Source organism: Larus michahellis, chromosome 20 (assembly GCF_964199755.1).
Source record: "Larus michahellis chromosome 20, bLarMic1.1, whole genome shotgun sequence".
NCBI lineage: Eukaryota > Metazoa > Chordata > Aves > Charadriiformes > Laridae > Larus > Larus michahellis.
In genome coordinates this window covers 3,168,404-3,181,867 of record NC_133915.1, presented here as the reverse complement: position 1 = coordinate 3,181,867, position 13,464 = coordinate 3,168,404, and the positions used below count along the sequence as shown (strand labels likewise).

The window sequence follows — 13,464 nt, the reverse complement described above, 5'->3', positions numbered from 1 at the left end:
ATAAACCAGAGGCGGAAAATGCAACCACGAACCTGACATCGATATTTGCCAGAGCTCGTCTCTTCCCGAAAAGGCCACGCGTGAGCCCTGCTGCGATGCCAAGCCGGAACCCGCCGGGATCCGACCTTTGCTCGGAGCTACGTGACTCCCACGGGAATACATAGGATAAACTGGTGCCGGGAACCGGTTTCCCCCCCCAGTTTCCACCCTTGCACGACGGTGCTGGGGGCTGAAACCCCCAATTCCCGGCCGTGCAACAGGTCGCTGCAAAAAACACGGAGGGGATTTAATTATCGCAGACGCCTCCTTCCTCCCATCCTCCTCCTCCTCCTCCTCCTCTGGCCGGACAGGTCAGCGCGGCCGCCGGCGGCATCCACCCAGCGATTCGCTCCCAAGTCGCTTTGGCTGTTGAACATCACAGCCCAGATCTGGAATGTTTTCAGCGGAGGCACTGGAACGGCGAGCACCGGGAACGGCGAGCGCCGGGAATGGTGAGTGTGGCTCCGGATTAACCGAGGACATCGCCGGGTGACGGTCCTGCGGGTGACACCGCGATGCGCCGGGCCGAAAATGAGACACCAAGCCCCGGCCAGTCCTTCCTCCACCCCATCATCAGCCATCACCCCGACGCTTTGTCGGAGACGCCGGACCCGGGTTGGGGTTTAAAAAACCAGGGAAACCCCTCGAGAGGGACAAATTTAGTAACTTTTTATTAGTAATGCTTTAAATGAGATTATCCCTAATCTCCGGCGTTTGGCACTGAGACAGCCTGCCAAATTCAGTTAGGGGCTTTCATTTCCCAGCGCCGGGGACACCTTGAGCCGCATCACGTCCCACCACCAAAGGGGTTTTGGGGTCCCGGCGTTCCCGTTCCTGCCGGGAATGGGGTTTCCCATGGGATTTATTTAAGGTTTGTCCTTAAATGAATGTGGGAGCATCCTCCCCTCCGCCAGCCCCGCTCTTTGGGCGACTCTTGTTCGAAACCGGCGGCTCCCCGGCGCTGAGCGAGGCTTTGCCGTATATTTTGCCGCGGCGGTAACGAGCAGGTTCCCAAGACGTTGCTTAGTTATGCAAATGGCAAAGAGAGCGAGAGGGGAGGGCAGGAGAGGGTCCAGCGGTGGCGCCGCGGGACGGGGAGTGGAGCGAAACCTCGACCTCCATCGTCTTCCCTCCTCCTCCTCTCCCACTCCTCGTGGATGGGGACGCATCGCCCGGCGTGGAAATCCAACCCCACCGGGACGAGCGCGGCTCCAGCAGCGACAGAGGTGCCAGGGGAGATGCCGGCATTCCCGGGCCCGGCCGAGCCGGAGGAACGGGCAGAACCGGTGCCGGGGAAAAGGGGCTGGCTCCCAGCTCGCTTCGTCTGCCAAACCTCTCCGCGAAAGGCGCCGGGACGTGGGAATGGCGGCACACCCCTGGCTCGGCCACTGGCACCACCGGCACCAGCCCGGGGCAGGCACTGGGCTTCCCAGGGGAATCCCACCGGTGCCGGCCCCGGCTCCAGCAGCATTTTTAAAAAATCATCTTTTTTAGCACGCCCACCCCGGAAAAGTGCCGGAGCTCAAATCCCCACCGTCAGCCCTTTTTGCCGGCGCTTTGCCAAGGGCAAAGTCCTTCCCCCTGCCATGTGCCAGCCGGGCGAGCCACCTGTCCCCACGTCCCCACCGCCCCGGCCCAGCGTCCCACCGGCCCATCCCAAAGCTAAAACCTGCCGGATACCAAGCTGGAGGCGCGAGGCAGCCGTTCACCCCGCCCCGATACCCCAAAAATCCAAAGCAGCGGCAAGTTTTGGGGGGGGAAAAGTCCTAAAAATCTCCTGCTTGGGGTTGATATTCCCCCACCTCTCCACTGCAGAGACCCCCCCCCCGCAGCCGGAGCAGCCCCCCGTCCCCGTTCCGCCCCCCGCCGTCCCCCTGCCTGCTTGGGCACGACGATATTAGAAAATCCCAGTTACAACCACCCCGGCCGGTAAAACCAGAAGCGCCGAAGGAAGGCGTTTGTAATTTTTCGGTGGAAAAAATGCCGCAACTTGTTTGCCCGGTGATGCTCCCCCCTGGGCACGGCTCTGCCCTCCCCATGCACCCCCCCCCCTCCTTTCCTCGCCACCCCCTGTTTCTTAGGGACATCCCCCCCCCCAATAGGGTGGGTTTCACGCAGCGCTTTGCTCTTTTGTACCAAGAAATCCAAGGAAATCCAATTTAAAGGCAGGTTTTGCCCCAGGAGTCCCGCTGCCGCCCACCCCGCGGCGGCGTTTTGGGGACACCCCAGGGACCAGCTGAGATTTGGCGGGGGGGGGGGGAAGTGTTAAGGCATCAAAGCAGCTTTTAAGGCAGCGGAAGGTCCCATTTCTCACAGAAATACCCTTAAAAAACTAAAACCATCAAACAACCAGGATATGGGGCTTTCCCTGCCCACCCCCACGAGCCCCCCTACAAGTCACAGTGACGTCACGACTGACCCCGAGAGGCCACGAATCACCCCAAAAAGGCAAAGGCGTCCCGGGAAGCAGGGGAGGGGGGGGGGGAGGATGGGTTAGGGGGGAGCACTCACCTCCCGGCGAAGCCCCTCGCACCTCTCCATCTCGCTCCGGGGGCGAAAGTTAGATTTCGGGGCTCCCCCCCGGCGGAGCGGAGCAGGGGGAACCGGTGGCTGGACAGGGCTGGCGGAGGAAACGGGGGGCCGAGGAGAGGGACATCACGCCGTCACCGTCCCGTCCCGTGTCGTGTCCCCCCCCCCCGGCCTTGGGGACACGCCGGGGACTCCTGCGGGGACAGGGACGAAGCACCCGCCTGACGTCGAGTCGCCCCAACTTTTCATTCCCACGCCGTTTCCACCCCGGGGGCGGCCCCGGTGTCTCCCCACCCCTCCTTCCCCCGAACCCCCAGCAAAACGGGGTGCTGCCACCCCCACACACCCCCCCTTCCCCCCCTCTTCCCACCCCCCCTCCCCTTTATTTTTTTTCCAACCCCGTTTTGCGTTTTATTTTCCTTTTTCCCTTAAAAAAAAAAAATAAAAAAATAAAAAAATACAACCACGCAGCTTCGCACAACTTCACCCCGCCGCCGCACAACTTCACCGGCAACTTTCCAACCGCCCCCCCCCTTATTTACCACCCCCCCATTTAGATATAAAGAGCGTTACCGGAAAAAAAAGGGGTACGGCACCCCCTTGGAAATGGGGGGGTGGGTTAGGGCCGGAGCTAAGTGCATGCACGGTGTGGGGGGGGGGGGGGGGAAGGAAAGTGGGGGTGAAATAAGGCGGCAGACGGCCCCCCCCCCCCCCCCAGCCCCCCCCGTGGGGGTCGCAGCGGAGCCGCACGTTGCCGCCGCCGCCGCCGCCGCGTCCTTTGTTCTGCGGCGCCCGCTCGGGGGGGTCCCGCCGCCGGCCGGGGATGGAGGGGGGGGGGGGGGGCGTCGCGGCCAGCGCCTTGTGCCACCCCCCACAACGAGCAAGGGGTTGGGGGGTTGCGGGGGGAGGCACCCAGACCCTCTGGGGTTATGGGGGGGGGGGGGGGGGCGCCCTTGCGGTGTTGGAGGGGTTTGGGGGGAAGCGGGAGGCGGGAGTTTGGGGGGGGGGGGGGGTTTGGGGGTTGTTATTGTAGGGTCGCTGGGTGTGGGGGTGCGGCGGGGTGTTATTGGAGGGTCGTCGGTTGTGGGTCCGTGGCAGCGCCCCCCCCCCCCCGCGTTTGTTATTGTAGGGTCGTTAGGGGGGGGGCCCTGCAGGTCCCGCTCTGTTGTTATTGTGGGGTCGCTGGAGAAAACCCCCCGGGGGGTGGGGGGGGACAGCCCAGCTCCGCCGCCCCCCACCCCCCTGCCTCCCACCCCCCTGCCCCACAACTCCCCCCCCCCGCCAAATCTCCCCTCCCACCCCCATCCCTGACCCATGGCCACCACCCCCCCGCCCCAATCCCTGCCCCACAGCCCCCCTCCCAGCCCCAAACACCACCACCACCACCCCCCCCCCACCTCTGGGGCAGGTGCCCCTCGCACGTGCTCGGCTCCGCCCCCGCCCCGCCCCCCCCCCCGGGTTTATGTAGGGTCGCACACTCCGCCACAACCTCCCTTAAAAGGCGGAGAGGGGCCGGACATCCCCCCCACGCCCCCAACCCCCCCCGGGGGGATCCCGCACACGCACCAAGGCGCCCCCTAAAGAGCCAACCCCCCCCCCCGTCCCCCCCCCCCAGCAAAAACCACCAGCGTGTCCCAAATCCCCATGGTTTTGCCCCAAATCCAGCGCTGTCATCCCCCCCCCCCCCCCCCCCCACCGCCACGGCGTCCCCCCCCTTGCTCACCTGGCCGCAAACACCCCAAAATCGGAGAAACAACGTCCCCCCGCGGGACAGCACCCACTGGAGCCCCCACCCCCCCCCGACCCCGCGTTCCCCCCGCCTGTGGGTCGAGACGCAGCAGAGCTCGACATCGCTTGGGTTTTAATTTAAGGGAAAAAAATACATCTACATAAATAATAAAATACCGGAACCAGGACAGGGGGTTGGTGTAACTTAAACACGACGATTTGCCGTTGGAATTTAACCAGAGCAATAAATCCACCTTACGGAGCATCCCCGGCTCCGGCGCCCCGGGTTGGGGAGCCCAGAGATGGGGAGGGGGCGACGGTAGGGACCGGGTCCCCCCAGCGCGCGGGGAGCGCGTCATGCTGTCCCGAAGCTCATCCCACGGCTGCGCCTCCGCTCGTTCCCCTTAAAACCATCCCGCGCCGTCAGCGCCTTCAACACACCCCTCGCCCAAAATAAAAGGGCCGAGGGGGACGGTTGGGGACCGGGACGTGTCCCTTGTCCTCAGCGTCAGGATTTTCGGCCGGAGCTGACGGGGGTTGATGCGCCTGTCCCGGCTCCGGGTACCGGTGGGCAGGGACGGTGCTGCCGCCGCCGCCGCTCAGCGAGGGTTGGGGTGCGATGGCAGCGCTTCGGCTCGCAGCGCCGTCGCAAAAGCCTCCACCTGCAAGAAGCCGATTGAGAGCCCGGCACCGGGGCGGCACCAGGATAACGCCAGTATGGCACCGGGATGGCCGAGGCTTAAACCGGCTTAGACTCAAGGGTGCGGAAATTATTTTTTCCATGGAAAAATGAAGACGAAGCAGAGGCTCAGAGGTCAGCACGACTCCGACCGCGCTCCCGGCAGCGGGATGCCACCGAGCCGTGCCACCGTGCCCACCTGTGCCATGAGGACGCCCTGCACGGCCGCGTCGTGCTCAAAGTCCTTGTCCACATCCAGCACCAGGACGGGAGCGTGCTTCACGTCTGCAAAGTGGACCCTGAAGAAGAGAGGGAGAAAAGGGGTTAAATCAAATAACCCCCCCAAATCAAGGGGGTCACCCCCAAACCATGGCGGGTCCGGGTGCCGGGGCCGGGGGGGGGGGAGCGGGGACAGGCTGGGACTCACTCCGTGGTCTTCTCCACCAGCCAGCGCTCGTGCTGGGCATGGAGCTGCTGCAGGTACCCCAGCCGGATCCCCCCCTCCTCGCTCCGCGCCCTCCGCCGCAGCCGCTCCAGGCACGTCTGCGCCCGCACGGGAGGGTAACGGGAGAGACGGGAGGTTAACGGGATGCGGGGAGGTGGGAGGTTAACGGGATGCGGGGGGGTTAACGGGAGAAATGGGAGACGGGAGGTTAACGGGAGAGACGGGAGGTTAAGGGGATGCGGGGAGGTGGCAGCTTAACGGGATGCGGGGAGGTTAACGGGATGCGGGGGGGTTAATGGGAGAAATGGGAGACAGGAGGTTAACGGGAGAGACTGGGAGGTTAAGGGGATGTGGGAGAGGCAGGAAGTTAATGGGATGCAGGAGAGACGGGAGGTGAAGAGAATGCGGGGAGGTTAACGGGAGAAATGGGAGATGGGAGGTTAACGGGATGCAGGGAAGTTAAAGGAACATGGGAGAGATGGAAGGTTAATGGGATGCAGGGAGGGATGGGAGGTTAACGGGAGAGATGGCAGGTTAAGGGGATGCGGGAGAGGCAGGAGGTTAACGGGATGCGGGGGGGTTAACGGGAGAAATGGGAGGTTAACGGGATGCGGGGGGGTTAACGGGATGCGGGGGGGTTAACGGGATGCGGGGGGGTTAACGGGATGTGAGCATCGGACAAAGCAGCCCCCAGGGAGGGCCCACAGCCAGGCACCAGGCATCCCCGGAAGATGCTGCAGCCCCCCCCCCCCCCCCCAAAATCAGCTCTAGGATCCAGAGCAAAACTCCCCCCGACATTCCCATGGGAACGGCAGCAGGTCATGCTCCTCCGGGCCAACGATTTATGGCTAAAACCCAACATTTTCGCAATTCCAGGAGCTCACGGGGCTCCAAGCCGAGCCGAACGCCTGCTGCATGGACACGGGGGGGCGAGGGGGAGGGGGTGTCCCTGGCTGGCACCCACCTGCGGCGTGGCCCGCAGGTAGAGGAAGCCGTGGAGGGCGGCGCGGGGGCCCAGCTGCCGCAGGAGGAAGCCGTGCCAGTCCTGGTAAATGGCCCACTCCAGCGGCTGCAGGTGCCCGGCCTCAAAGAGGTTCTTGGCAAAGACGTACCTGGGAAAGGACGGAGAGAGGGGACAGGGCAGCTGGCACCGCCAGCGCCGGCACCTCCGCGCCATCCCATGCCCCTGCCGGCTTCGCGGCCATTTTTTCCACCTTTTTTTGCACCACCCGGGCACCGGTTTTTAATCAAGGCAGCATTTAATCGAAGCCGAAATCCTTAATTCGGGGCTGGGTGATGTTGGGGGGGGGACGGGACACGCAGCCACCCGGCCCCCATCACCTACAGGACGTCAAGCCGCCGCCTGGCACGGGTGGGGACAAGGGCAGCCACCAGCAAACATTATTTGGGGGATAAGGAAGCCCCCAAATGATCCAGCAAGCGCATTTCTGGAATTAAGCATCGCTTCAGGCTTCACCGGGGCCGGTGGCTCTGCTCACCCCGGGGGGGCCACAACCCGGGGCCGCGGGGCTGCTCGTTATCCCATTTAATCCCTTCATCCCTCTTCTCTCCTGTTTTAGCGCGGGGCGAGGCGGGGGGGGATGTCTGGGTACCGGTCGCTGTAGGGGGAGCGCTCGAAGACCCGCACGGGGTGGGGGGTCGCGGGGGGCGGCTCCAGCATGGCCTTCAGGCGGCTGATGCAGGAGAAGGTCTGGAAGGTGTAGGACCATCGGGCCGGCTCCTGGTACATCATCTGGAGGAGGTTGGTGGAGCCCACGGCCACCTGGAGAAGGAAGAGACGGGGAGGGGGGGACACGAGGTTGTCCCACGGCGGTGCCGCCAACGGTGCCGCCACGCAGCCGGTGCCCCGCCATTACCTCCGCCGAGCCACCGCCGGCCGGCACCTTGCGCCACTGGGCCACGGGTTCGGTCACCAAGTGCCACTGGGGGAAGGTGGCCCCCAGCAGCTTCAGGAAGGTCGATTTGCCCACGGCTGCGGGGACCGGAGAGTGTGTGTGGGTGGTGGTGGGGGGGCGGCGTGGGGGTGAGCCCGTGTGTCCCCCCAACCCGCCCCCGGCTCCTGCCGTGGGGTAACGCGGGTTTGTGGGGTGTTTCCCCCCCCAGAGCCGGGCAGCAAGATGAATTAATTACAAACATTAAATTGGACCCCGAGAGGCTTCAGCCTGCGACACCAACCCCCCCCCCCCCCCGCCCCCCAAATCCCCCCACCCCCCCCGCGCCCCGAATCCTCCTGCCCTCCCCCCCCCCCGCGCCCCCCAGCCCCTCGCCCGGGCAGAGCCCCCCGACGCCAAGCTGCCCCCCCCCCCCCCGTCACCCCGGGGACCCCGCTGTCGCCCGTGTGTCGTGTGTGTGTGTCCCCCCCCGGCCCCGGTACCGATGTTCCCCTCCAGGGCCAGGCGCAGGGCAGCCCCGCACCGCCCCATCCCGCCGCCGCTTCCGCCTTCCCGCGTCATATGCTAATGACATGGTAACGAGCGGCGCGCGCTGCCTCCCCGTGACGTCATCGCGCGGGAAGCGGCGGGGGGGGGGGGGGGGGGGGAAGAGGAGGAAACAGCGGCGGAAGCGGCGGCGGGAGGCCGGGGGGGGGTGTGTGTTTTATGGTAATTTATGCAAATGTGGTCCCGCCCACGGCGTGTCCCGGCAGCGCTGGGGCGGGGGGGGGGGACGGGGCGGGCACCAGCACGGGGCGGGGGGGTCAATATGGGGACGGGGGCAGTGACACGGGGGCAGCGGCATTGACGTGCCATGGGGGGCAGCGGCATGGGGCTGGGGGCACCAGCAGGGGGTCAAGGGTGTCAACATGGGGTCAAGGCCATTGACAGGGTTGGGGGCACCAACGTGGGGTCGAGGGCGTTGACAGGGTGGGGGGCACCAACATGGGGTTGAGGGGGACTAGCATGGGGTCAAGGGCATCAACATGGGGTTGGGGGTACCAGCAGGGGGTCAAGGGCATTGACACAGTGTTGGGGGCACCAACATGGGGTCAAGGGCATCAACATGGGGTTGGGGGTACCAGCAGGGGGTCAAGGGCATTGACACAGTGTTGGGGGCACCAACGTGGGGTCAAGGGCATCAACATGGGGCTGGGGGCATCAACATGGGGTTGGGGGCACCAGCAGGGGGTCAAGGGCACCAATGTGGGGTCAAGGATGTTGACACAGGGTTGGGGGCACCAACATGGGGTCAAGGGCATCAACATGGGGTCAAGGGCATTGACACAGGGTTGGGGACATCAGCACAGGGTTGGGGGCACCAACATGGGGTCAAGGGCATCAACATGGCATTGGGGACATCAACTCAGGGTTGGGGGCACCAACATGGGGTCAAGGGCATCAACATGGCATTGGGGACATCAACTCAGGGTTGGGGGCACCAACATGAGGTCAAGGGCATCGACATGGGGTTGGGTTTACACACATGGGGTCAAGGACGTTGGCACAGGGTTGGAGACGTCAGCACAGGATTGGGGGCACCAACATGGGGTCAAGGGCATCAGCACAGGGCTGGGGGCACCAACATGGGGTCAAGGGCACCAACATGGGGTTGGGGGCTCCAATACGGGGTCACAGGCGTTGACACAGGGTTGGGGGCATCGACACAGGGTTGGGGGCACCAACATGAGGTCAAGGGCATCGACATGGGGTTGAGACACCATCATGAGGTCAAAGGCATTGACACAGGGTTAGAGGCACCAACATGGGGTCAGGAGCACCAACATGGGGTTGGGGGCATCAACACAGGTTTGAGGGCATCAATGTGACATTGGGGGCACCGACATGAGGTCAAGGGTATGAACATGGGGTCAGGGGCACCAACACAACATTGGGGGCACCAACATAACATTGGGGGCACCAACATGGGGTCAAGGGCATCGACACGGGTTTGGAGGCATCAACATGGGGTTGGGAGCAACAACATGAGGTCGAGGGCATGGACACGGGGTTGGAGGCAACAACATGGGGTTGGGGGCCACAAACATGGGGTCGAGGGCATTGACATGGGGTTGGGGCCACCAAGGCAAAGTCAAAGGCGTCGGCATAACATCATGGGCACCAAGGTGAGGTCGGGGCTCCCCTGTCCCTCACCCCATTGCCCTCAGCTCCCCCCCAAACCCCTCCCACCCCCCAACGCCCCAAAATCTCCCAGAAAAGGGGCAGAGCCTGGAGAAAAGGCTTTAATGCGCAGTGGGCGGCGGGGAGGAGCAGCGGGGACCGAGGAGGAGCGGGGCGCCCCAACCCAGGCATGGGGGGCCACCACGGGGTGGGGAGGGGGCTTAGAAGCATTTTCGGTGGACGATGGAAGGTCCGGCCTCGTCGTACTCGGGTTTGCTGATCCACATCTGCTGGAAGGTGGAGAGGGACGCCAGGATGGAGCCACCGATCCACACCGAGTACTTCCGCTCCGGCGGGGCGATGATCTGCCGAGACACGAGCCGTTAGGATGCACCCCCCCGATCACCCCCCAGGCCTGCACCAGGAGAGGATTTGGGGTGTCGGTGACCACGGCTTTGGACCCCCCCCCCCACAGCCTACTTTGATCTTCATGGTGCTGGGAGCCAGCGCCGTGATTTCCTTCTGCATGCGGTCGGCGATGCCGGGGTACATGGTGGTGCCGCCGGACAAGACGTTGTTGGCGTAGAGGTCCTTGCGGATGTCGATGTCACACTTCATGATGGAGTTGTAGGTCGTCTCGTGGATGCCGGCTGACTCCATGCCTGGGGTGGAAGCGGGCTGTCAGCACCCTGACCCCCACCCACACCTCCTCAGGGCTCCCCAAAAGAGCCATGGGGTCACCCGTGGGTTTGTCCCCTTAGTTTGGGGTGCAAAGTGCTTGGGGGGGTGTAAAACACCTCTGTGGGGCACCCATGGGGGCTGGTTGCCTGTTGGTGGGGTGGTGAGGATGGGGGGCAACCACCTAGGGGACAGCCAGGACAATTCGGGGTGGGCTCACCGATGAAGGAGGGTTGGAAGAGGGTCTCGGGGCAGCGGAAACGCTCGTTCCCGATGGTGATGACCTGCCCGTCAGGGAGCTCGTAGCTCTTCTCCAGCGAGGAGGAGGAGGCGGCCGTGGCCATCTCGTTCTCGAAGTCAAGGGCCACGTAGCAGAGCTTCTCCTTGATGTCGCGCACAATTTCCCGCTCGGCTACAGGAGACGATGGCGAACAGGCTCAACCCAGCGCATCGGCGGCACCCTGGGGTCCCCCGTCACCCCATGACCCCCTCCCTGCCCCATTACCGGTGGTGACGAAGGAGTAGCCCCTCTCGGTGAGGATCTTCATGAGGTAGTCGGTGAGGTCGCGGCCGGCCAAGTCGAGACGCATGATGGCGTGGGGCAGAGCGTAGCCCTCGTAGATGGGCACATTGTGGGTGACACCATCCCCGGAGTCGAGGACGATGCCTGGGAAGGGGGAAGGAAGGTGAGGGAGGAGGCTGGAAGCCACCTTGGTCCCTCTCCCACCACGGATGGACCCTGGGTGGTAGATGCCGTGTGTCCCACTCACCGGTTGTGCGGCCGGAGGCATAGAGGGAGAGGACGGCTTGGATGGCGACGTACATGGCGGGGACGTTAAAGGTTTCGAACATGATCTGGGAGGGAGGATGAGAGGGGCAGCGGGTTAGGGGGGAGCGTGGGGGTCCCCAGCGCATCCCACCCCAACCCAGGGGGGCCTTCCTGGAGACACGGGGTCAGCACATCGCAGGGTAAAACACGCGGACGGTTGCATCGCACGGAAAAATAGGTGGATCGTTGTATTGCGCGGACACGCGGGTCGATGCATCGCACAGAACGACACGTGGATCGCTGCGTGGCGCCGAAAACCAGGTGGGGCAGGGCATCGCGTGGAGACGCGAGTCATCGCATCGCAGGGAAAAATCGCGCGGGTGTGTGCATCGCGTGGAAAAACGGTGGCTCAGCGCATTGGCGTGACCGAACCCCGCGGGTCCACGCGCCGCACGCGAGCGCTGCCCTCGTTAAAGCTTCGCCCAGCTTCAGCCCACCACCCAACCCGCTCCTCCGCCCCGCGCCCGCCCCTCTTGGCTCGCTAAACCCCAAATTCCCCAGCCCTTCCTGAGGTTTCGGAGGGTCCGTCCCCACGTCCGGGGACCCGGCAGCACCTCACCTGGGTCATCTTCTCCCGGTTGGCCTTGGGGTTGAGGGGTGCCTCGGTGAGCAGGGTCGGGTGCTCCTCGGGGGCCACGCGCAGCTCGTTGTAGAAGGAGTGGTGCCAGATCTAAGGTGGGCGAAGGGGAATCGGGGTCTTAGCCCAAACCGAAGCCGGGGCCGGCACCCGCTCCCCGTCCCGGCTTGGGGGCGGGCGGTCTCACCTTCTCCATGTCATCCCAGTTGGTGATGATGCCGTGCTCGATGGGGTACTTGAGCGTGAGGATACCCCTCTTGCTCTGCGCCTCGTCGCCCACGTAGCTGTCTTTCTGCCCCATGCCTACCATGACACCCTAACACCGGCGAGAGAGACAGCCTCGTTAGCCTCATTTCGCTGATTAAAAGCAGGGTGGGGGGTGACCTGGGGCTGCTGCTCACCTCCCTCCCCTCCCCCCACCCCTCCCCGGGTACCCACCTGATGCCGGGGCCGCCCCACGATGGAGGGGAAGACGGCGCGGGGGGCATCGTCGCCGGCAAAGCCGGCTTTGCAGAGGCCGGAGCCGTTGTCGCAGACCAGGGCGGTGGTCTCCTCCTCGCACATGGTGGGGCCGGGAGCGGTTGGCCTTCAGGGGGACCTGGGGGATAAGCTGGGGCGAAGGGGGGAAAACAGCGTTAAAGGAGGGTGGGGGAGAGGGTTACGCCGCGCCACCGCGTCCAGCGTTGGGTGTTGAGAAAAGTTGGAGTCCTTGGGGATGTGCGGGCCCCGCAAAATCCTCCACGGGCTGTGACGAGGGGTGGCCGCCGGGTCCTGCCCCGGTGCGGGAATGCTGGGAGTGGGGCGACGCTCATCGCCCACGGGCGCTGCTCCACGCCGATGCTGCTTCTCCGTCCTTGGCCAGCCGGTGCCCGAAATGGGTGTCAAAGCCTCCTGCCCGCGCTTGCCCGGGGAGCTCCGGTGTCGTCGTCCCCGGCTGGTGGCCCCCGAGCGGGCAGGGGGAAGGCAGGCGATGGCCTCTCCTCCGGTCCTGTCTCGGCAGCCCCTTGCTGCTCTGCCCTCGCATCCTTTCCCAAAAATGGGAAAAAACCACAGCCCTTCCCAGGGGGTGCCCCCCTCTGCCGGTGGATGCGCTCCTGAATCCAGAGCGAAGCAGGCGAAAACCTCGCAAGAGCCCAAAAAGAAGAAAAAAAAAAAACCACCCCCAAATCGCGGGGATTTCTGGAAGAGCACGACCCGCTTTGGCCGCAGCCCAGCTCTCGTCGCCTCCAAGGAAGCCCCCGGCTGCGGGGTCGTGCCAGGGTTGGCAACCCCCCTCCTTGCGCTGTGTGAACCGAGCCGGGTCACCCCGTAAGAGCTGGGGCACCCCGAAACCCACCCCTTCCCCCCCGGGGGTGTTTTTCCTTCCCGCTTTCCTGCAAGCCAAAGGGAAGCCAGGGCCGGGCAGTACTCACCGCGGACGCGAAAGCTTTCCTCTGGGACCGAGTCCCGACGCGCCTTTGGTATAAATACCAGCGAGCCCGTGAAACCTCAGAGGCGGATCCTCTCTAAACAAAGACCCTAAATAGGCTAAGTGATGGTGTGTTAGCCATATGGCCATATAAGGTGTTTTATTTCATTAAATTGACCTTGGACTGATGGTAGGACCCAGCACGGTTAATTATTGTAAGAAAAATGTATGCGGGGATGCTTGGGAGGCAACATCCCATTTGTGAGTCCGTTCCTTTTATGCTCCGCTGCGATAAACAAGTGAGACACAAGTCCTTATAAGTGACGGTCTCGGCAAAAAGGAGGTGGAAGCATCTCCGGTTCTTGGGGAGAGCGTGGAGAAGCCCCACCCGGGGGGAGGTGGGTGTCGGGGCTCTGCCGTGGGGGACACCCCGCAGCCGGGGTGGGAATTTGACATCGCTGGGACACTGGAAACGCACT

General features: G+C 64.2%; 2 protein-coding genes across 3 annotated transcripts; both read right to left on the bottom strand.

Annotated features, from left to right (window-relative positions):
• Window positions 1–4,408: 4,408 nt before the first annotated feature.
• DGUOK (deoxyguanosine kinase) lies at window positions 4,409–7,941 on the bottom strand. 2 transcript variants are annotated; one of them, XM_074563802.1, is made up of 7 exons: window positions 7,816–7,941; window positions 7,298–7,413; window positions 7,034–7,203; window positions 6,385–6,532; window positions 5,403–5,518; window positions 5,175–5,274; window positions 4,411–4,958 (listed from the first exon to the last, which is right to left on the bottom strand). In XM_074563802.1, the coding sequence occupies exons 1-7, from the start codon at window positions 7,892–7,894 to the stop codon at window positions 4,896–4,898; spliced, it is 792 nt and encodes a 263-aa protein (XP_074419903.1). In that variant the 5' UTR covers window positions 7,895–7,941; the 3' UTR covers window positions 4,411–4,895. The 2 variants fall into 2 exon arrangements, with proteins under 2 accessions (XP_074419904.1, XP_074419903.1); XM_074563803.1 differs by lacking the exon at window positions 7,298–7,413 and having other exon boundaries at window positions 4,409–4,958; window positions 7,816–7,905.
• A 1,660-nt stretch (window positions 7,942–9,601) lies between these two features.
• ACTG2 (actin gamma 2, smooth muscle) lies at window positions 9,602–13,275 on the bottom strand. The gene is made up of 9 exons (XM_074563460.1): window positions 12,990–13,275; window positions 12,016–12,187; window positions 11,765–11,893; window positions 11,560–11,670; window positions 10,942–11,026; window positions 10,677–10,838; window positions 10,392–10,583; window positions 9,974–10,155; window positions 9,602–9,858 (listed from the first exon to the last, which is right to left on the bottom strand). Exons 2-9 carry the CDS (start codon window positions 12,139–12,141, stop codon window positions 9,715–9,717), a joined length of 1,131 nt encoding a protein of 376 aa, XP_074419561.1. The 5' UTR covers window positions 12,142–12,187; window positions 12,990–13,275; the 3' UTR covers window positions 9,602–9,714.
• Between the last annotated feature and the right edge of the window lie 189 nt (window positions 13,276–13,464).